The sequence below is a fragment of the Bos javanicus genome, chromosome 2, assembly GCF_032452875.1.
Source record: "Bos javanicus breed banteng chromosome 2, ARS-OSU_banteng_1.0, whole genome shotgun sequence".
Classification (NCBI taxonomy): Eukaryota; Metazoa; Chordata; class Mammalia; order Artiodactyla; family Bovidae; genus Bos; species Bos javanicus.
Genome location: NC_083869.1, coordinates 112245080 through 112268912, shown reverse-complemented (window position 1 = coordinate 112268912; position 23833 = coordinate 112245080). Strand labels below are relative to the sequence as shown.

At 45.6% G+C, this 23833-nt stretch overlaps 1 protein-coding gene across 2 annotated transcripts in view; it reads left to right on the top strand.

Moving 5' to 3' along the window:
* SERPINE2 (serpin family E member 2) overlaps positions 1-23833 on the top strand; it is a 70427-nt gene that overhangs the window by 31820 nt on the left and 14774 nt on the right. For both annotated transcript variants that reach the window (XM_061386477.1, XM_061386469.1), the window contains exons 2-4: positions 8185-8465; positions 11543-11770; positions 18882-19079. In XM_061386477.1, the coding sequence (XP_061242461.1) occupies positions 8207-8465; positions 11543-11770; positions 18882-19079 (685 nt within the window). In that variant the 5' untranslated portion in view covers positions 8185-8206. The remainder of the gene's footprint in view (positions 1-8184; positions 8466-11542; positions 11771-18881; positions 19080-23833) is intronic.

The window sequence follows — 23833 nt, the reverse complement described above, 5'->3', positions numbered from 1 at the left end:
GGCTGTATAGCCCTGGGAAGCAAACCAGTTCACATGTAAGCAATCTGTCTTCCATAATTTGAATTTTAATATTTGGCTGTAGTCCAGAGAGAGATGTAAATGGATTTTGTATTTTTCCATATTGTTGTTGCCCAGTATCCCCACGGTTAATTTAGGGTTTATTTGATCAGGATACTAAGATTGTGGTCTCTAAATACTGTCTCCCACTAAAAGGAACCAGAGTTCCCTAGAGAAGTATCTGGTTCCAACTGGGACAGGAAGTATGTCAAACAAGCCTAGAACATCTTGCCAAACCAGAAACAAGGGAGCTATTGAGACTGCAGGGTCATATAAAAGGTTCAGGGGCCAGCCTGAAGAGGCTTGTTCTGAGCACCAATAAAAGTAATAGTATCTCAGTCAATCAAAAGCCTTAAAATATGTTGGAAAACATGCGTTCATAATTATACTAAGCAAACAAACAAGGAAACCCCCTCTGGTTAACATTAAGAATTCTGGGTAACCAAGTCATTATTTGGAGAATGATATAAGGAATGGATTATTGCCTTTGCTATACAAACTGAACCTCAAGACAACCAAATAGTTGGTTATGGGAAATTTCTTTTTACAGAAATATTCCAACTAATAAAGAAAGAAAGAATTACAACAGCACCATTTGGCAAGCCGTAATAAAACAATGCACTTAGGCAATGATCATGAGTAAGTGCTAACATCACAAAAAAGACACAGACAGCCTCTGTCTCCTGATTCCAGCCCCTTGTACAAAACCTCTGTGAAATACTCTTTCAAAAAAAGAGATTTAAATCTGATCAGCCTCTGGAGCAGAAGTTGGCAAACTTCCTGTGAAGGGCCAGGTAGTAAATGTTTCTTGGCTTTGCGGTCCAACGGGGCAGCTGTCTGTTCAACTTGCTGTAAGAGCTTAAATGCGACCGGAGACAAAGCAACAAAGCGTGGCCAGATCTGACCCAGGAGTTTGCAGACCAACGTTCTAGGTCTAAGTATGGGTTTACAGAAAGGAAGGAAGACAGAGGAGCTTGTTAAACAGCATCACATGAATGCAGTTAGCAAAATCTCAACTGGGAAATGATGGAACAGACAAATTGGTCTCTTCAAAGAAAGACTTCCCCAGGAAAAAGTTAAAAATAAAGTAACTAGGGAAAGATTTTTAAAAAGACAAGAGACATGTCAACCAGTTGCCAGGTATGGAGCTTATTGAGATCCTGATTTAATTATTTAGATCCTGATTTAAATAAACTGCAAAAATGGAAGACAATCGGGGAAATTTGAACACTGATTAGATATTTAACATAATAAACAGTTATTAATTTTTGAGGGGGATAATATGTGTATGTATTCCTTGGGTTTAGAGTATGTATTGAAAATACTTTGAATTATATACTGTCTAGCATTTGCTTCCAAAATAATCTTTGATTTTAAAAGAAAATAAGCCACAAGTTAACAGTTATTTTATCTGGATGTTAGGTATTGAGGATTTATTTTTGCATATACTTGAAATCTTTTATGACAGAAAGATTTTTAAAATATATACATTTTACCAAATACATCACTTTAAACATATTTTGGAGAATAAGAAGGGATGGAGCATTTTTTATTAGACACTCCTGTGTCCTCTTAAAACAGATGGGAATCATCTGCCTAAAAGTTGGCACCAAAAGTCTTTCCAGTGTTTTTCCCCCAAAACTGTTTATAGACATCTTATTTGTTATTTTAAATAGACTCAGCAGATACCACATTATTTATCATTTGAGCTCACAAGTATATTACTTATCATTTGCTCACATGTTATATGTAAAAGATGTTTTGTTAAAAAAAAAAAGAGAGAGAATTTATAAGACTGAAAATAAGCTTCATCTTTTGTGACCAGCTCCACTGGTCCCCCGTTGTTTAACTGATGAGTGATTGCAGGAATCTGGCCACAAGGCCTTTCCACAAGGGAGGTAATGTGAGTGACGGCAACTGGCGGGGATGAGGCGGTGGGGTGCAGTGGGAGCCAGGGATGCAGAAAAGCAGGCGTCAGCTCCAGGGGTGGTTGCTGTGCGGGATGTCTGCCGTGGGAATGAGGGCCCTGTGTTACCAGATGCCCATCAATTTTCCTTTTTCCTGAGAAGAACTCTACATCTAGATTGTATGTGACATATTCTAACTTTACTGGCCTGTTAGGAAGCAGGCCGCACAGCAGGAGGTGAGCAAAATGTCTGTATTTACAGCCGCCCCCCATCACTCGCATTACATCCCAAGCTCCGCCTCTTGTCAGAGCAGCCGTGCAATAGGTTCTCACGGGAGTACTAACCCTACTGTGAACTGTGCATGCAAGACAGCTAGGTTGTGTGTTCCTTATGCAGGTCACCCTAAAACCATCCCCCCACTCCCATCTTCGGTCCATGGAAAAACTGTCTTCCATGAAACTGGTCCCTGGTGCCAGAAAGGTTGGGGACTGCTGGCCCGAAATATTTCTAGAGCACCTTGTATTCCAGACCAGACCCTCACATGGCTGGATTAGACCTCAGATTTAGCTTTCCTCCCCAGTGGCAGGGCCCTAAACGAGAGCCTGAGGGCATGGGGGTTCTAAAGTGCTCTGGCCCTGCTTTCTGTGAACTTCCAGTCTAGTTGGGAGGGAAAAAAATACTTGAAAAACAAAATGAGAGGTGCAGATAGAAAATGCTGTGGGAATTCAGAGAAGGGGGTGGCTAGTCCCATCGGAGGCAATAAGGGAGTACTTCCCACAGGCCGTGGAAGGAGTTGGGGGAAGCTCTGGTGTGCTAGGTGGAGGGCCAGGGAGAGAAGGAATGCCGCAGACAGGGGCAAGAGCAAGACCCAGCCACGGGAAACCAACCGTTTAAGAGAAGAGTTGGGGAGTTTCCTGGTGGTCCAGTGGCTAAGGTGCCACGCTCCCAATGCAGGGGGCCCGTGTTTGATGCCAGGTCAGGCAACTAGATCCCATGTACCACAACTAAGAGTTTGCACACTGCAACTAAAAAGGATCCCACAACAAAGACCAAAGATCACATGTGCCACAACTAAGACCCAGGGCGGCCAAATAAATGTAAGAGATTTCGGCCAGTGGCCCTCCACAACCCACCAGGGAAGAGTTTTCAGGCCGAGATAGTGTTCTGCACAATCAGATGAATAGTCAGCAAACAGTGGGAAGCATGGCACTGAAATTTGGCTGAGCATGTGAGCTGCACACTGGAGCCATCGTCTTCCTAGAAGTGATGGTTGAGTCACAGGCCCTGTAAAGAGTGTGTTTCTTTAATGGCTGCCCTTGATAGGTGGTACATTTGTATAGGTGGTACATTTGTATAGGTGGTCAGAGTGCTCTCTGGGTCTGGCACTTGCAAGACTGATGGTGGTTTAGTTGCTAAGTTGTGTTCAACTCTTGCGACCCCATAGACTGTGGCCTGCTGGGCTCCTCTGTCCATGGGATTCTCCTGGCAAGAATACTGGAGTGGGTTACCATCTCCTTCTCCAGGGGATCTTCCCGACCTAGGGATCAAACCTGCTTCTCCTGGATTGCAGGCAGATTCTTCCCTGACTGAGCCACCAGGGAAGCCCTGTTTGCAAAACTGCCAACCCATTATTTACAACACTGTGTGTGCATGCGTGCTGAGCCGCTTCAGTCGTGTCCGACTCTCTGCAACCCTACAGACTAGCCCACTAGGCTCCTCTGTCCATGGGATTCTCCAGGCAAGAATACTGTAGTGTGTTGCCATTTCCTCCTCCAGGGGATCTTCACGACCAAGGGATCAAACCCACGTCTCTCGTGTTTCCTGCATCGGCAGGCAGGTTCTTTACCACTAGTGCCATTTGGGAAGCCAGATTTACAACACTAAATCTCACTTAAAGCTCAAAAACATTCCTCACTCTGGAAAGGAAAGATTTGAAGTCAGAAACAAGAAGTTCATGGGGAAACAGAAGCCCACATTTGGAAGGATATACCTATAATAATGGGCTTCCTTGTGGCTCAGCTGGTAAAAAATATGCCTGCGATGTGGGAGACCTGGGTTCAATCCCTGGGTTGGAAAGATCCCTTGGAGAAGGGAAAGGCTACCCACTCCAGTATTCTGGCCTGGAGAATTCCATGGACTGTTGCAAAGAGTTGGACATGACTGAGTGACTTTCATTTTCACCTGAAATAATGGCTTTATTTATAGGTTTGTGATCTCCCTACAAGAATGGCTTAAAGTAGAGACTTTTCACTACTATGAAAAGATTATTCAAGAAATGGGAGCCTGGTGGGCTGCCGTCTATGGGGTCGCACAGAGTCGGACACAACTGATGTGACTTAGCAGCAGCAGCAGCAGGATCGTCCATATTGATGCTGTGTAATACATTTGGGCGACATCTTTATTCCTTCTTTTACCTGAACATTTAAAGTGTGATTTCTTTCAAAAAAATAAAATAGGATGTTATTATGTTCCTCCCATAATGAGAATCTCTTCCTTCTAGAGAGTAAGCATTTCAAAGCCTGATAACTCTAACAGTTATTTCATGTAAAAGACTGTTTGAAGATGAATATGTATTCATATCAGGAATGTTATCAGCCGATAGTAATGTTTGGATTAATACTCACTGTCCTGGCTACAGAACTTTGGGAAGAAGTAAAAGCTTAATCTTAGACACGCGCACAAGCCAGGTAAGTTTAGACAGCTGAGCATTTAGCCTATGAAACTGAGGCCAAGAAGAAGTTCTGCCCAGAACATCAATCACAAACAGCTCTGATTCCAAGTTCTGCACAGCCCCGGACCCTGTCGCAGTGTACTGTTATGAAACTACACACAGACATCTCTCAAAAACTTCCCAACCCAAGGAACCAAGAAAAACACCCCTGGCAGACTTCCCCCACTTTATAATGAAACTGTTCTTTTAGCTAAAATTCACGACCAAGCAAAATTCTGCTAAATAAGGTGGCTGTTTATTTGGGAGACAGTCTTTGCTGATTCCAAGACCTTGGAATGTAGCTTTTCCTGGTTACTGATCCTTTCTACCCGTTTTACAATCTTCTACATAAATCTATAGTGTTTGGGTAAATCAGCTTTAAGCTAGCAGAGGCTAAACCAATTTGGTGTCCTTTCTGAGTATGCAGATTCAAATATTTGCTAATCCGGGAGAATTTTGTTGGGAGGTTTGGGGAGTATGGATTATGGCACACTGAAGGCAGCTGCCAGAGTCCACCAAAATGCGAGAGTCAACAGTTCACATTGATTAAGTTGGTACCAGTCACCGGATTTGGCCCATTTGTAACAAAGATGGTACTGACTATTTTATATTTATGCTGGCTTTGTAGTATCTCAAAGGTTAAAGCAGACATTTATTTCCAGAAAAAAAAAAAAAAAGAAGGGAGGGAGAGGGGATGGATACAGTGTCTAATGTTTAATTTTTAGATGCATTGAGTAAAGCTTCCATAGTCAGGTTTGGGAAGCTCTGCATTGTCAACCAGGCCAAAAGAAACTCAGAGGATTGTTGTGGTATTAGAGCCGGTCCAAGGTGCCAAAGTCGGACTAGGCCACCCTGGCTATAGGAAAGCCCTGAGTGGGAGTGTATGTAGGTCACTTACATGTTTTGAATTTAGACAGGCTGTATTTACACTCATTCTACAGTTAAGCTCTGAATGTTCTGAATTTTTTGTAATGTGCTTGTTTCCCAATATAAAGAATATTCCACCATCACCTTTCACTGATGGCCTTAGTGGTTCACCTTGGGGCCCTGCGTGTTCGGTGGGGAGCAGGTGGGGAAGTAGTGGGTGCCTCTTCCCACTCCAGTGCATTTTACTCTGTTGGAAAATGTTTGAAGCTAAAAGTGAGTGAGGCTCAGGACTAAACAGAATCATTTTCTTAGGACTTCCCTGGTGGTCCAGTGGTTAAGAATCCACCTGCCAATGCAGTGGACAGGGGTTCAATCCCTGGTCCAGGAAGATTCCATGCTGTGGGGCAACTAAACCGTGTGCATAACAGCTGCTCAAGCCTGCGAGCCTAGAACCCGTGCTCCACAACCAGAGAAAGCCTGTGTGCAGCCAGAGAAATATAAATAAGATACATTTTTTAAAAGGAATCATTTTCTAGTCATGCTCAATAACATTATTTTGATGCAATGAAAAATAACAAAAATAGAACGTATATAAGGCATTAAGTTTAATCCCACATGCATTTATTGAACACCTACTGGAGTGGGGAGCAGGAAAAGTAAATAGAGAGGAAGGCAAGAGAACACGGAGCTCCCCAGGTGGCTCAGTGGTAAAGACTCCATCCGCCAATGCAGGAAATGTGGATTCAATCCCTGGGTTGGGAAGGTCCCCTGGAGAAGGAAATGGCAACCCACTCCAGTATTCTTGCCTGAAAAATCCCATAGACAGAGGAGCCTGGTGGTTGCAGAGAGTCAGACACGACTTAGTGACTAAACAAGAACTAAGGGAACACACATTCCCGTGTTGCCTGATGCTGTCCTGGTTCCGTTTCCTTCCCTGGAGCACATGGACACTATTTTCCCCTCCAGGTTACCTCTGCTAAAAGGCTCCCCTCAGTCTTATTCTCTGAAGACACACCCTCTACCTTCCCCATGCAAATACGCATAGTGTCCATGGTATTCTCCAGGCAAGAATACTGGAGTGGGTGCCATTTCCTTCTCCAGGGGATCTTCCTTCCTGACCCAGGGATCAAACCCTGGTCTCCTGCATTGCACGCAGATTCTTTACCATCTGAGCCACCAGGGAAGCATGTAACAGGAGGACCAGTTGTTTCCTGGAGAAACTTGTGCCCATCAGGAGCTCAGATCTAGGGAGGAGCCAAGTTAGCCACACCTTGAGTTCTGTGCTGGTTTTACCAGTTGTCACTTCCAAGTTCTTGTTTAACGAGAGTATTTGCTTTTCCATAAACACATGTAAATTTCATACCTCTTACTTGTCACAGCCAAAGAAAGCTCAGCAGTAATCAAGGAAGAAAGCGTATTTCAAAGGAATCACCACAACTGGCAATATCTGTAAACAATGCCGTCTTCACAGTTGCTGAATTTGCCGATTGCTTTGCCCTCTTGCAGGTTTACATTTATTTTCACTTAAATTTAGTTTCATTAAGCATTCTTTAGTTAAGAAAATCATATGCTTATCGTAAAAATCATGTACGTGTAGTTAATAAGATAATCGCAGCAACCTGAGAGATTCACTCCTTGTTTCAAACCCTCCAGTGGTTTCTCACGACCTGTAGAATGAAATGCAAGAGCCGGACGGGGCTTGACAAGCCCTTCAGAATCTGGCCCCTTTTGCTTCTTCACCCCCTCCCCGACCCCCCCTCCCCATGTCCCTTATATTGCAGCCGCATCAACCTCTGATAACCCATCCTCTGCCCCTCCGCCTGGCACATCCTTTCCCCTGATCCGCACTTCTTCTGGTTACTCTGGCCTTGGCACGTGTGTCCCTCTGCAGAAGTGACTTCCCTGCCCATCCAGGCCCATGCTGCCCCACCCCTACTGCTTCCTTCACTTACATCACCATTCATACTGTCATGACCCTGCTCCCTCTCTGTAATGACTCTATTGCCTCCTGGTTTTCTGTGTCTCCTCTGGAATATAAGCTCCCGGAGGGCAGGGCTCATGGCCATTTTCTTTACAGTCTGTGCTCAGCACTTAGACAAGGGCCTGGCACACTGCGGGTGCTCAGTAAATATTGGTATGATGGGATGAAGGGTGGTTACGAAAAAAAAATAATGATTAGAGTCGTGTTTGCTGCAGTCTTGGGACCAGCAAGTGGAAGTTTCCTTCCTGTAGCTCCCCATCCCCCTCACAAATTATAAAGGAAAACAGTTTCATCTATGTTGTTCTATCTTGACTATATTAAAGATCTGCAGTTACACTGGATTTAATAAATCATAGCCACCTGGGTACAGAGTTGTTTTGTTGTTGTTAAGTCGCTGAGTCGTGTCTGACTCTTTTTGTGACCCCTAGACTGTAGCCTGCCAGCTCCTTTGTTCATGGGGTTTTCCAGGCAAGAATATTGGAAAGGGTTGCCATTTCCTTCTCCAAGGGATATTGCCTATCCAGGGATCAAACTTGTGTCTCCTGCATTGGCAGGCGGATTCTTTACCACGGAGCCACCAGGGAAGCCTGAGTACAAAGTAATTCCTCCATAAATGTTTGTTCAGTATAGAACGTAAATATTTTCTCTGTCTCCTCTTTCAGGTTGTCCTTGCCGGAAGGAACCATGAATTGGCATTTCCCCTTCTTCCTGGTGGCCTCCGTGACGTGGCCCTCTGTGTGCTCCCAGTTCAACCCTCTGTCTCTGGAGGAACTCGGCTCCGACACGGGCATCCAAGTTTTCAATCAGATCGTCAAGTCCCAGCCTCATGACAACATCATCATTTCTCCGCATGGGATTGCGTCCGTCCTGGGGATGCTACAGCTGGGAGCGGATGGCAGGACCAAGAAGCAGCTCACCACGGTGATGAGATACGGCGTGAACGGTGCGTGTGTCCGGGCCTGGCTGTACAGGCGTCCCGGGCAGGAGGGCCCCTTGCTCAGCCAGGAGGGGTCTCGCTAGTGCGCCCTGGGCCTGAGGACCAGCCTCCTCTAAGGGCCAGTGGCAGCGCTGGGGCTCGGGAGAGCTGGGCTCTGGGCTTTGCTCTGCAGCTGTGGGGCTACAGGCAGGCACTTGATCTCTGGATGCTCCTGTTTTCTCATCTCAAACAAAACTTCCCATCTGCCCCACCCCAATGGTATACAGGGCTCAGAATGCATTATGGCTGTGAATATGCTTTTAAATCCATAAGCTTGGGGAGGTAGGTGGCTGTGACCATGGAGGGCAGCAGCGGGGAGCCTTGTGCTAGGGAATCCATCTGCGTCTTCACTGGTGGTGGACACATGAGTCTCCGCAGGGGATGAAATTACAAAGAGCTGCACACACACACGCACACACACACACGCACACACACACACACATGCACACACACACATGCGTGTAAAACAAGTGCGTGGGAGCCTGGGCCAGTGGCAGTTTTCTGGTTGTGGGTCTGTATCCTACCATCATGCAAGATACTATCATTGGGAAATTCGGGTGAAAGGTAGAAATATACAGGGAAAAATATATGGTGTTGCAACGTCCTGTGACTCTATCACTATTGCAAAATAAAAAGCTTGATTTCTTTTTCAAGTAAAGCCCGATAGGAATGGTTTCGTTTTCTTGAAGGAAAACCCTGTTTGAATTACCTGCCTAAACTTAGGAGCTTGCATCTCTAAGCGTTGTCACTCAGCCTTAGCTGAGGTTTTCTTACCTGAGTCCCCATCCACCACCTCCTCCAGGGCATGGGGTATGTGGGGCAGCACTGGTCTTTGGCACCAGCAGGCACCGTGACCTTGAACAATTCCTTTCTCACGTCTGGTTCTTGGTTGCTTTATTGGGAAGTGAAGGTGCTTTCCCACCCACATTCTTCCACTCCCACTTGCCATCAGGTTCTAGGAGTCTTGACCCTGTTGACACTCGGAGCAGAGGAGAGAGATGGGGGTTTGGGAGCTTGAGTGCCTCCCTCTGCACCCCAGCTTGATTCTTCTCTAAGCAGCCTCCTCTGGGGCCACCAGCCCCAGAGGCCTACCCACCCCTGCCCTCCCACGCTGGCCCTCACTCTTGTTTACACAGCATGAAACCTCCTCTTGAGTTTGCAGTTCGTTCACCTGTTGGAAGCACAGGAGGACTAAATGCTTGGAACACACTGTGCTGCCCTCGTTGGAAGCCCACAGAACTCTTGGTGATTTATAACTTCAGAGCAAACCACCCATAGGGTTCTTGGCCTCTCCCAGGGCCGGCCAGGCCCTGCCGGCCAACACCATTTTAAAAGAGCAACTAGATTCTTGTTTGTTTTCCCGCCAAGCCACATCCATGTCAGGTAGTATTTCTAAAATGTTGACAATATCGGTCGCTGGGCAGCCTCCCCTGACCAAAGTCAGTTCACATGACAGACTCATCCAGGGGAGCCCGGGTGGGCTGTCAGGCCCTGGTTTGGGCTCAGCCTCTGGGAACTCAGAATGGCGGTACGTGGGTTGTGGAGGGAGGTGAGGCAATCCAGGGCAGGGGAGGAGGACTTACCCTGACCTTTTCTGAGGAGGGGGCCAGGGCCGGTGGAGGAGGCCGTGCAGCTGAAAGGAACGAGTGCCAGGATTGGGCCCTGGCGGCGGCTGGTCCCTTCATCATACAGGGGGCCTGCCCGCTCCTGCTGGGCCCGCCTCTCAGAACCCACGAGGGGTGGGGTCCCCAGAGGCCTCACAAAGGGCCGGACCGTGGGGCTCTCACCTGCCCTTTTCCAGAGTGACCGTCAAGGTGACCCTGCTGGTTGTTTTAGAACAGTGTCATTTTGAAAGGACCCCAAGTGAGTTAGACGGATCTGTAAGTTGAGCTCTCTTGTAGGCACGCATTTCATCCTCTGTGACTTCTTTCCCTCTTTTCCATGCCCTGAAACCAGATGGAGCGCATACAAGTCACGTGTAAAATAAAGCTTAGTGAAAAGTGAAAAGTGAAGTTGCTCAGTTGTGTCCTACTCTTTGTGACCCCCATGGACTGTAGCCTACTAGGCTGCTCCGTCCATGGGATTTTCCAGGCAAGGGTACTGGAGTGGGTTGCCATTTACTTCTCCAGGAGATCTTCCGGGCCCAGGGATTGAACCCGGGTCTCCTGGATTGTAGGCAGACGCTTTACTGTCTGAGCCACCAGGGAAGTCAAAAATAAAGCTTATGTTGCCATAGAATGAATCCCCTTTGTGAGCTTGGTATCAAGTAAAAATCACATTGTTCTTGGATGGTGGCGCGTGGCAGTTTTTCGTAGTCTTTCTGACGTTTCTTGATACCTTTTTTTTTTTTTTTCAAAATAGAGACAAGAAATTGAACTATTAAATCTTTGTCAGGAAAGGAAATAGCGCTTCAGAAGAAAGAGAGACAGATTAGGGAAAATCCTTGGGCTGATTCCCCCATGGGTACATAACTGACGAGGGTTCCAGTCTCCCTGTTGGCCTGGTGCCAGGAACCTCTTCAGGAGAGCGAGGCCTACACGGGGAAGGTGTGGAGAAGCCCAGGGAGAGGCCTGTTTTCAGGCAAGACGTACAGTTGATCTCGTTTGTCTGTGTGCTCAGTCATGTTTGATACTTTGCGATCCATGGACTGACTGTAGCCCACCAGACTCCTCTGTCCATGGGATTTCCCAGGCAAGAAAACTGGAGTGGCTTGCCATTTCCTTGTCCAGGAGATCTTCCCAACTCAGGGATAGAACTTGCATCTCCTGCATTGGCAGGCGGATTCTTTACCACTGAGCCATCTGGGAAGCCCGCAGTTGATCTTGAGGGGTTGTGAATGGTTATGTATCATTTTCCACCCTCCCCTCTTTTCTTAACAGGAGGCCACTGAAAAATCAGATGATTTAGTCTCTTGCTCCTCATACTCATCTTTTTTATTATACTGTTCTTATTTTCCATACTACAGATGATATATTTTTTTTTTTTAAAAAGAAAGCCTTGAATTCTTATGGAAATATCTCTGCATTTTCTCCTTTCTGCTTCAGGAGTCGGTAAGATGTTAAAGAAGATCAACAAGGCCATCGTCTCCAAGAAGAATAAAGACATTGTGATGGTGGCCAACGCCGTGTTTGTGAAGAACGACTCTAAGATGGAAGTGCCCTTCGTCACGAGGAACAAGGACGTGTTCCAGTGTGAAGTCCGGAACGCGAACTTCGAGGACCCGGCCTCCGCCTGTGCGTCCATCAATGCGTGGGTCAGGAACGAGACGCAGGGTGAGTGGCCATGGGTCCCAGGGCAAGTGGGGGTGGTTTTCTGCTTTGTGGACAGAGGCGTGAGTTAGGCTCTGAGACCCTACCTGGGGTCAGTGAGTCCAGCGGCCTGTCCGTGGTGAAAGCCCTGGACCCCACTGACTGCACCATCCTCTCCCTCTTAGCAGCCCCATGGCTCAGTCTTCTTCCTTCCCTTTTCCTGCTGTGGGCACAGCTCATCCCCACCCCCACCACCGGGGACTTGTCTCCCTGTGGCTCAGGGACCAGGGCAGAATACAGCTCCAAGGATTCTTTTTCTTCCTCGATGCATCTCATCTCCAGGTCCCTGCCCCCAGGCTCTTGTCTGTTCTGCAGATTTTTTTTGCTCATTTCTTCCTACTTCTATACTTGCATCTCCCTTGCCCAGAATTTGCTTCTCAGCCTGTAAGGTTGAGGACTGAGCCCTCCCCACACCTTCCTGCTTCTCTTTATTGAAGTATAGTTGATGTACAGTATTATATAAGGTACGGTGTACAGTGTAGCAATTCACGGGTTTTAGAGGTTGCACTCCATGTACGGTTATTACAGAATATTAGCTATATGCCCCATGCTGTACAATACATCCTTGTAGCGTATTTTCTACATAATCGTTTGGACCTCTCGGCCCCCTGCCCCTGTGTTGCCTCTCTCCTCCCCTTCCTCCCCTCTCACCTGTCATTGCAGGAAGTAGGTGTGTTGGTGGGTTGTGGTTGGCATGTGCTTACACGACTGTGCCCTTCATTAGATACAGCACGTCCACCGTGATGGTCATTTGTGCATGTGTGTCCCTTCCCCCGTGAAACTGAAGAAATGTCTGACATCAGTGTTTTTAGCCTGTTCACACGTGAAGTGCAGTTTCAGGTGGAAACATTCAGGAGGTGGGATAGGCACAGAACAACAGGGAAAAGTTAAGGCTAGAAACAGAGATTTGGAAGCCATCTTTCACAAAGAGGGGAGTTAAGGTCATGAGAGTGGAAGCAAAAGAGACTCAAGAAGGAGAATAAGCCCAAAGAGGAAGCTTGGAGAAACTCTGTCTCTTCCGGTCACATCTCTCAAAGCACGGTTCCAGCCTCAGAATGGCCCGGGGCATGTGTTTAGAATTCTGATCCCTGGACCCCCAGTCTGCTGAGGCAGAAGCTCTGAGGCAGGGGCCTAGCCTTCTGCACTAAAACAAGTTCTCCCCTAGTCTCCCTCCAAACTTGTCAAGGCAAATATTTGCAAACCACATGAAGGGCTAGAAAAGATGCTCCAGAGGGTGGATGAGAGCCAGGGTGGTGTTGGTAAACCTGTGCCATCCCTTCTAAACAGGACCCTGCACGGTGCAACCTAGGCTCCCTTCCTGAAACCACGAAATGATCAGGAGACCAGCGAGTGGGAGGGGATTAGTGTGACTTCTGAGCCTGTAGGACTGAGAACAGAGGCAGGAAGCTGATGGCACTCAGATACAGAGTGGCTGTGTGATGTGACATGTCAGATCCCACCTAGTCTTCTCCTCTGCTGTGTCCTGGGAGCAGTAAGTCCCTTAGGATGCCGCCCGACAGTTTCAGGCCACTTTGAACACACACTGACTCAATGCATTGCTCATAGCATCTGGGGAAAGGAAAACAGTAAGGCTAAACAAGTACTCTTCAACCCTGCAGACCTAACACTAGCTGTCAAAAAAAGATTTTCATACTCTCTTGAAGTGAAATGCATAGCTCCTGTAACCTATGCACACATACATAAATTTTAAAAAATTAATATAATGCCAAGCTGTAATACTAGGAAAAACAAAAGTAGTTTATGGATGTAGTTCAATAGGTAAACCCTTGGGTACAGCCACCCCTGAATATGCAACAGAATCTTAGAATAAGAATTGACATGGGAATTGACATTCACACTGACTGTGAATTGACAGCCACAAAAGCAGAGTCAGGCCCACTCTACTGGTGACATAAAAACCACAGGCTGTGTTGCCATCACTGATGCAGTTTTTTTCTAAAACACTGCAAAACTCTTTGTAAATTTCCGAACAAAACAAGTACAGGCCCTTCTTGGTTTGCGTGGTCATCACTTTCCTGGCAAATTCAGTGTCTGTCAACAGTACGCAAAATATATGGCAGAAACCAACACAATACTGTAAAGTGGTTATCCTCCAATTAAAAATAAATTATTTTAAAAAAAAGATACTTTGTGTTTACCAGCAAGAAGAGTGAGGTTCTGGGCTCAGACGACCTTGAGCAGGTTTCTCAGCAACATGACTCTGCAGCGGAGTGTTGGAAAGTTATGCCAGAAGCAGGACCGTTCATGGCGTGGGGCTGTTTTGAACATCACAAGACAGGTAGCATCTCTGGTCACTGTCCACTCAGCCAGAAACACTCCTACAGATTTTCAGACGGCCCCACTCAGAGGCACTTGGCTACATGCGAAGTCTCAGAGAGACACTGGAGGTGAATCAGTCCACATGTGGAAGACCACCACGTGGAGATGACAGATCCTGCCCTGCAGAGGGTGGGGGAGACTTTCCAGTGTGCCAGGGATATGGTGACGGCTTGCCTGGGACACCCTCTCCATGGCCTCGGACCCAGCCACGCGGGCCCCCTCCCAATCTCTCGGCCATCCTGTCTCCAATCACAGACACCCTCGTGCATCCTGCTTCCTGGAATGCTTTCTCTCCCCAGTAGCCCCTGGCCTGTTCATTTCACACTATCTCATGAATGGCATAGCCCTTACAAGCTTAAGTGCCTAGTTTGAATATCAGTTCTGCCACCTACTGGCCGTGTAACCTCAGGCCGGTTACTTAACCTCCCTGTGCCTCAGCATCCTCCTCTGTAAAATGGGAAGATGATATAATAGTGGTACAGGACTTCCCCGACGTCCAGTGATTGGGACTCAGTGCTTTCACTGCCGAGGTCACGGGTTCGATCCCCGGTGGGGGAACTAAGATCCTGCCAGCCTCATGGTGCAGCCAAAAAAAGAAAGACGGAAGGAAAAAAAAGACAGTGGTGCCTACTAGAATTCTTGTAATAACATTAAGGCTGTTATGGGAATATGAATAATACTCATAAGGCATTTAAAGTTGACACTTTAGAAATAATGTTCAGCAAATGTGAGCTATTTTTACAGCTGTGGGTTCATGTAATACTTCCTCAAGGAGCCCACCCATCCCTGATCTCACTGACCAGATCGCATCCCCCTCTTACTTGCCCTCACATCCTTAAGTATCCATACTTTTACTGCAGGATATTTATTACAATTGTATTTCCAAGTCACTTATGTCAGCCTCCACCTCCCTCTAATCTATAGCTTTTTGAGGGACAGGGTTTATTTTTGTTTTGTTTTCTTACCTAAAAGAATCCCTGGCACATGGTAGGCAGGCATCAAAGAATGAATGCGTGGATAGATGATGGATGCATGTTCATGACAATTATTGATGGCAGGTCCCTCCTTGCCTCTAAACCATGCATTTTTTTCTCCTTATTTCTTTGTGCTCCCTTATTATATCTCAGTTCTACCAGTAGCAGTGTTCTTGTTTAATTGCTAGGTTGCATCTGACCCTTTTGTGACCACCCCCCCCCTGCCCCGGACTGTAGCCCACTAGGCTCCTCTGTCCCTGGGATTTGCTAGGCAAGAATACTGGAGTGGGTTGCCATTTCCTTCTCCAGGGGAATTTCCTGACCCAGGGATTGAACCTGTGTCTCCTGCATCGGCAGGCAGGTTCTTTACCACTGAGCAAGCCTAAACCTAGTGGCCGTAAGAGGCTTTATCTGTCTCAGGAAAAAGGGCAGAAGAGATTGCTTCAGACTCTTGGTATGCACCGACAGAAGAGTGAACGTAGCGTCTTAGGTGTGATTTTTCAATAATTGATGACAGGGTGCTTGCTCTTGTACAGCTCACAGTTTAGTTGAGGGAGACAGATGTTACATTTGGTTAGAATAAAATGCTGCAGTGTAACAATAGTGCTGAGCATTGGGTTTTATGGAAACTCCTGGGAGATGGGAGGAGGGTCAGACAAGAGTTCTAAGAGGGGACCATTGAGCTGTATCTCAAAGGTATGTAGGAGTTGGACTGGATGGATAATGGTCCCAGCGAAGGCAAGACACAGCTATTGGGAAACCGACTTGCTGGAGCACAGAATTCTCACTTCCTTCCCACAGGATCCAGTGTTCACAGAGGCCGCTTGCATAGAAAAATGGCTCTTTATAGCGCTTGTGTTCTTGCAGATCCTGCTATAAGGGGGCGTTGGCGCCCCCTGGTGTAAGTAAAGAACAGTGATGACACTGACTGACTTAAGAGAACCCTGCGGGTCAGGGTATCCATCCTGGTGTGCTTCTTAACCATGACTCACATAAACATCTGTTTATTGTCCATCTGAGTCTTCTTGAGCTTCATCTAAAAGGACTTAAAGCTCTCTCTGCTGAATTAGATAGTCTTGCTTCTTCAGAAGCTGTTGGTTTTATTCCCACCGTTTAAGGTATTGTAACAGGCATTTATATTAGGTACTTTTTGGATTAAAAGCTACAGTGAACTCATTTTTAATAGTTTTGGTATTAGTGATCTCTCTTAAACCTGTACACACTCAGAGAGACAGATACACACACATACACAGGTGCACACACACACCAACACACAGTTGAATCTTTAAACGCCAAGCAAAAGGAACCTAAATGAAAATCCAAAGCTTCAGGCAGAGATGGCACTTGAGGGGGATCTTCATGCATTCACAAGAGCATCCTGAAACCACAACAGCTATGTTTGCTCCTTCACTCCTGCACAAACAAGCTGGACCACCCCGATGTCTTGTGAAGAGCTCTTCCTTAACAAATAGTTTTTTCGTACAGACAGACCCTGGTTCTTTTTAATCTCTGTAATATGAGCCTAGACGGATCCCTGACCCATCAATATAGACACCGATTTTAGTCCTACCTCTTCTTTAAGTAGCTTTGTAATAACCAGGGATTCCAAACTAATGCTCCACATTCCTAAAATCTTAAGAGAAATTAAGCATTTAGCTTTGATAACATTGCATAGGCTGAAATGTTCCTTTATTTTTAACTGGGATTAAATCAACCCAAGAGTTAAAACAAATCAACATGACACCAGTTTATCTTGTACCAACCAAAGCCCTCAATGGCAGTCATACATGTCAGTTATTATCAAACACAGAAATGAATTAATGAGTATAGCTTATGAGGATAAGTAAAATGTTCTTACGGAGAAGGCAATGGCACCCCACTCCAGTACTCTTGCCTGGAGAATCCCATGGACAGAGGAGCCTGGTAGGCTACAGTCCATGGGGTCGCTAAGAGTCGGACACAACTGAGCAACTTCACTTTCACTTTACACTTTCATGCACTGGAGAAGGAAATGGCAACCCACTCCAGTGTTCTTGCCTGGAGAATCCCAGGGACGGGGGATCCTGGTGGGCTGCTGTCTATGGGGTCGCACAGAGTCGGACACGACTGAAGTGACGCAGCAGCAGCAAAATGTTCTTAAAACGGGCTTATAGGGAATTAGTTATCACATCAGATCACATAAGTCGCTCAGTCGTGTCCGACTCTTTGCGACCCCATGAATCGCAGCATGCCAGGCCTCCCTGTCCATCACCAACTCCCGGAGTTCACTGAGACTCAACATCCATTGAGTCAGTGATGCCATCCATCCATCTCATCCTCTGTCGTCCCCTTCTCCTCCTGCCCCCAATCCCTCCCAGCATCAGAGTCTTTTCCAGTGAGTCAACTCTTCGCATGAGGTGGCCAAAGTACTGGAGTTTCAGCTTCAGCATCATTCCTTCCAAAGAAATCCCAGGGCTGATCTCCTTCAGAATGGACTGGTTGGATCTCCTTTCAGTCCAAGGGACTCTCAAGAGTCTTCTCCAACACCACAGTTCAAAAGCATCAATTCTTCGGTGCTCAGCCTTCTTCACAGTCCAACTCTCACATCCACACATGACCACAGGAAAAACCATAGCCTTGACTAGACGGACCTTTGTTGGCAAAGTAATGTCTCTGCTTTTGAATATGCTATCTAGGTTGGTCATAACTTTCCTTCCAAGGAGTAAGCGTCTTTTAATTTCATGGCTGCAGTCACCATCTGTAGTGATTTTGGAGCCTAGAAAAATAAAGTCTGACACTGTTTCCACTGTTTCCCCATCTATTTCCCATGAAGTGGTGGGACCAGATGCCATGATCTTTGTTTTCTGAATGTTGAGCTTTAAGCCAACTTTTTCACTCTCCACTTTCACTTTTATCAAGAGGCTTTTTAGTTCCTCTTCACTTTCTGCCATAAGGGTGGTGTCATCTGCATATCTGAGGTTATTGATATTTCTCCTGGCAATCTTGATTCCAGTTTGTGTTTCTTCCAGTCCAGCGTTTCTCATGATGTGCTTTGCATATAAGTTAAATAAACAGGGTGACAATGTACAGCCTTGACGTACTCCTTTTCCTATTTGGAACCAGTCTGTTGTTCCATGTCCAGTTCTAACTGTTGCTTCTTGACCTGCATACAAATTTCTCAAGAGGCAGATCAGGTGGTCTGGTATTCCCATCTCTTTCAGAATTTTCCACAGTTTATTGTGATCCACACAGTCAAAGGCTTTGGCATAGTCAATAAAGCAGAAATAGATGTTTTTCTAGAACTCTCTTGCTTTTTCTATGATCCAGTGGATGTTGGCAATTTGATCTCTGGTTCAGTGTTCTTGTCTTGTGCTTTTATCAGATATATTCCTTTGATTATTTTTGATGCTATTATAAGTGGATTTGTTCTCATTTTATTTTTTAATTGGTCATTCTGAGTGTACAGAAACAGAGATTTTTAGTATGTTGCTCTTATATCCTACAACTTTAAAAGAATTTCTTGAAGAAAAGTTTGGTGACTCTAAATAGAGGGTCTCTGAAGTCTTTTCTAGTTCACTGATTTTTAATTTTTTTTTCAGCTTTTAATTTTTAGTGAGGAAAACAATTAGAAGGACAAGAGGATATTGTGAAAGGTCTTTTAAAACTCTTTGAATCTTAAAACTTGTTAGATTTTTTCATTCCCCCTGACCCCTCAGCTGCCTTTGCCCGCTAATGGATGGCCGGTCCCAAGTGTCCTCCATGTCTGTTCTCTGCCTGCACAGGTATGATCGACAATCTGCTGTCCCCAGATCTTCTCAACGGCGTCCTCACCAGACTGGTCCTGGTCAACGCAGTGTATTTTAAGGGTTTGTGGAGATCACGGTTTCTGCCTGAGAACACCAAGAAGCGCACATTTGTGGCAGCTGATGGGAAATCCTACCAAGTGCCCATGCTGGCCCAGCTCTCTGTGTTCCGCTGCGGTAAGTTCACCCTGGGTGAGGCTGTGTTGTAGAATGTGCCAGCCATGGAAAGGCCCTTGAGTGCTGTCACTAAGTTCAGGGGCAGTCTGCCTTCTCAGTTTTTAAAAAGCACAGGGGAGGGGAGGGCAGGATTTTTTAAGAGCTCATGGTAAGTCTTGGCATTATTTACAAAGGTTATGTATTACTGTGGGCTTTCCTGATGGCTCAGTGGTAAAGAATCTGCCTGCCACTGCAGGAGACGTGGGTTTGATTCCTGGGTTGGGAAGATACCCTGGAGAAGGAAATGGCAACCCCCTCCAGTATTCTTGCCTGGAAATCCCATGGACAGAGGAGCCTGGTGGGCTACAGTCCGTGGGGTCATGAAAGTGTGGGACACCACTTAGCGACTAAACAGCAACATGTATTAGTATGTAACACATGCATCCCTTTTAGGTTGAAATTTAAGGATAAAAGGGCAATTTAGGACCCAAGAAGTATAAATGGACAGTAAACGTATGAATGCGTTGTCAACTCATCATTAGCAATCTTACAATACCAAATTAAAAATGAAAGTAAAAATTAGATTTCTTTTCCACTGATCAGATTAGCAAAAATTGCAAAAGTTGACAAGGCCAGCCCAGTCATGACTCTGGTGTGCGGGCACATGGGCGCCCTTGAGTGCTGTGGGGCTGGGGGGACTGTGGTCTGACTGACTTCCTAGAAGCTGTGCCCCAACAGTTTCACACCAAGGAATTTATAATCTGAAGATAATCACACACTGGCAAACAACTAGAAGCTATACACGTACATGTAGTGGAACACACATGACAATTAGATTTATGTAAGTAGAAAGTTATATAATATGTGGTTGATTTCAGAAAACAAGTTACAGAACAGCAGATGCTGTTTCATCTCGTTTATGTAAAATACTTTCTATATATTCATACAGTCATGTCTTGGAGGATGTTCAATAAGATGTTAAGTGGTAGTATTTCAAATGATTATTTTTGCTTTGAGTTTGAAAATTTTTTAAATGAGCATATGTCAGTTTTATAGCCGGGGGGGTGGGGGTGGGGAATGACCTATTTCTGCCTCATTACCACAGAGAACTAAGGCTGGTGATTATTTGATAAACCTGCTTTCATTGAAATACTTGTGGTCCAGTTAAACTACCTTTTCATTTGTAAGTTAACCTTCATGTCTCCAATCTGTATGTGGATGTGTGGGTCCCAAGCACTGCGTTTGCATATACAGTGTGTATTAGATCAGGCACTTCTCTTCATGTCTCTAGCTGCCTAATTCTTTAGAGTAAGGAATGACTCACGGGAGGGACGCAATAAGCAGTCACTTTTCTTCCTCTTGTCATCTATTAAGCTTCCAGGTGGTATTTTGTCGCCCACTCAGTACATTTTTTTAAAGATAATATGTATTTAAAAGTCCTACAGAAAGGTGTCATGCAAAGAAACTGAGGAGAATAAAAATCTCTTGGGAATTCCCTGGCAGTCCAGAGTCCTAACCACTCTCTCCACACTCTCATGGGTTCAGTCCTTGGTCAGAGAACTAAAATCCCACAAGCCACGCAGCATGGCCAAAAAAAAAAAGCAAATAAATAAAATTTTAAAAATAGAAGGCAAAAAAAAAAAATAGAAGGCTCATTTTGTCTATAAATCACTTGCAGGTTACGTTTCCTAGGAAGACATCTTTCGGAAAACTAGAATTGCCTCTAGCTCCTATCCGAAGAAAAGCTATTTTGTTTTAGATCAGTATTTGTACATTCTAATAAACCAAATTGGAGAGGGCCTCACTGTATATTTCTATTGCTGAAAAATAACGAATAAGTCAGGAAAGATTCAAATGCAAGGCTTCTGTAGACATTCCCATGAAGAGCAAAATGTTTATATTCGTAGGAATTTCTTGAACATATAGGATGTTTCCTGGGAGGGAGTTACATCTCCAGGTGGCTTCTCAATTAAGAACTAATTTATCTAAGAATATGTGTGTGCTTTACAGAAAGCGAGACAAATACATTCTTAGTGTGGGGAATCTCTTCCCCGCCTTCTCTGATCATGTTCCTTCATTCCCTTCTGAGCCCCCAGGAGTCCGCATCAGTGGGTTTCCTTGCCCCTGGGCTTCCTGTTGGTTGGCTGATGGGGTGAACCAGCAGGTGGTGGAGTAAAGGGGGAGGGCAGGGTCAGGCACTGGCACTCCAGGGCTCTCCCTGCATCACCGGGCCGCCTCATCCCTCCAGGCAAGGTCTCCCGCTGTCAGGACCTGCCCTAGGGCCCTTTGTCTCTGGGCCAACACCTCCTCCCCTCAGCCCTCCCCGCCTAGGGCTGGTAATGGTGCTCAGGTTTGTGGTCCAGGGTACCATTCTATGACTCCTCTGTGTTCTCCCCTTGCTTCCTAAATGGTCCCTCCATGAATTTAATTGCCCTGTTTGGTGTCCTGCCTGTTAGCCGTTGGACCCTGACTCACCTGTGCTGAATTCAGAGCAGACCATGAAAGTCCTGACGGTCCTGTTCCCTCCCAAGTCAACACTGCAAGTGGCCCAGGGCCGTCCTTCCTGCCCCACTTTCTTTACCTGGGATTGGAACCCAGGGCCTTCCATGGCATTGTCTGTTCCCAGGTTTCCCCATTGGGCCGGCAAGGCAGCTTTTCATGGAAAGAGGGGGCCAGTTTGTCTTGTGAAGAAAGCCCAATAGTCCATGGTGGCCGCAGGCAGGCATTTGTTTTCATGACAGCAGACTGCCCAGCGGGTCACCCATTTCCTGCCTGTCTCATCACTGTCTGACCACATGACCAGCCAGGGCTGGGAGGCAGGCGGTCCTGGCAGTTGGTCACTCACATGGCCTCTGGTGCCTGCTGCCCAGCTTCTCGTGGGCCTCAGCCAAGCTGAGCCATCCTTGGTCACTTTGCTGGAACATTGCTGTTCCATTTACCCATTTATCAGCCTTCCTGACTTTTCACCCGAGATGTCAAGGTCTCTGAGAGGATTCACTTAATAAAACAGTAAGGGAGAGGATGGAAATAAGAGGGGAAAACCCTTCTGACTTACGTTCTATAAACTGTAAGTACTTTGAGGGCAGAAATTTTTCCATTAAAAAAAAGCTTTAAAATTAGTGGAAGTATATTTCACACTCATTACAAAATCTTCAAACATAACAGTATGTAAGGTAGAAAAAAAATAATCCCCTTTCTAGTATAAAAACTCCTATTAAGTGTTTGGTGTATCATTTGAGACCTTTTCGGTGGGTATATAAAATGTCTGTGCAACTTTTTGCATACATGGGATTACACTATAATTTCTATTCAGTAACCTTTTTTATTAGACAATCTCCCTTGGAAAACTTTATGTCATTTCTTTGGATCTGCTTGATCCTTTTATCAGCTACATAGCATTCCGCATATCATAGTATCCTCTGGATAGCCATTTACTTTTTTTCTGTGACAGCACTAGAATGAGCATTCTTGCACATGAATCTTTAGATGTTTGTGTTGGAACTGCTAGAGATAATTTCCTTGGGAATTCCCTGGTGGTTCAGTGGTTAGGATGCTGTGCTTCCACTGCCAGGGCCCCGGGTTTGATTCCTGGTCAAGGAAATAAGATCCCACAAACCATGCAGCATGGCCAAATGAATAAATTAATAATTCAATAAAGGCAATTTCCTTGGATAGGAATTGCTGAGTCAAAGTTGTTAACAAGTTTTTTATTTTTATTGCTATGAATTTAGACTTAAGAGACTCACTTATTTTGAAAAAGACCACAGAAGAATCCAGACATACATGTATATGAACATGTGCATGTGTGTTCTGTGAATACCCAGTATGTTTCCAGCTTCCACTCTCCTCGGAGCTTATGGCTTGTACCTGTGTGTCCATATGACATGTCCGCTTAGTTGTCTACCAAGTTCTCGTCCCGCAGGTAGACACGCTATTGCCCTCACCATCTGCTTCTCCCCACAGTGTTCCTTTGCCCAACAAATGGCACCAGTACTCAACCCAGTTGCTCAAACCACATCTCCTTCTCCATCAACTCTCCCCAGACTCCCTTTCCATTGCAGCCCGATTGTAGACTACCATGTACAGTGGATCGTGTGCTTCTTTTTCTCAAATATATATTTCGATTTCTACTTAAGAATAGCCTGAACAGTTCCTTAAGAACTCCGAAATCCACAAAGCTGCTTGTAGTAGAAGTAATTAGACGGACTTTCATCTACAAGGATTTCTTGATACTGAATATTTAAAATATTCTGTCTATTTTACAGGCTGAGAAGGGCTCTTAACACTTAAGAACCGTGGTTATCTCCTCCATTATAGGACTTAAAGTAGGAATCAGAGTACTTTACAGGGCTTTCCAGAAAAACCAGACCATCCGCAAAGCACCACCTACAGAAAGTTCTATATCTTCTCTGTATTTTCAAGGTTTGATTCTTTGCCTGTTCATTAAAAGATTTTCTGGATCGCCATTCATCTAAGAGGGCTTCTCTAGTGGCTCAGCAGTAAAGAATCCGCCTGCAATGTAGGGAATACAGGAGATGCGGGTTTGATCCCTGGATTGGAAAGATGCCCTAGAGAAGGAACTGGCAACCTGCTCCAGTATTCTTGCCTGGAGAATCCCATGGACAGAGGAGCCTGGTGGGCTACAGTCCATGGGGGTCACAAAGAGTCAGACACACCAAGCAACTAACATTTTCACTTTCATTCATCTAAAAGAAAAAACTGATTTTTCCCTCTTTCACCTTTTCCCTTCTCTTTAGAATGAATGGGGCTGCTCC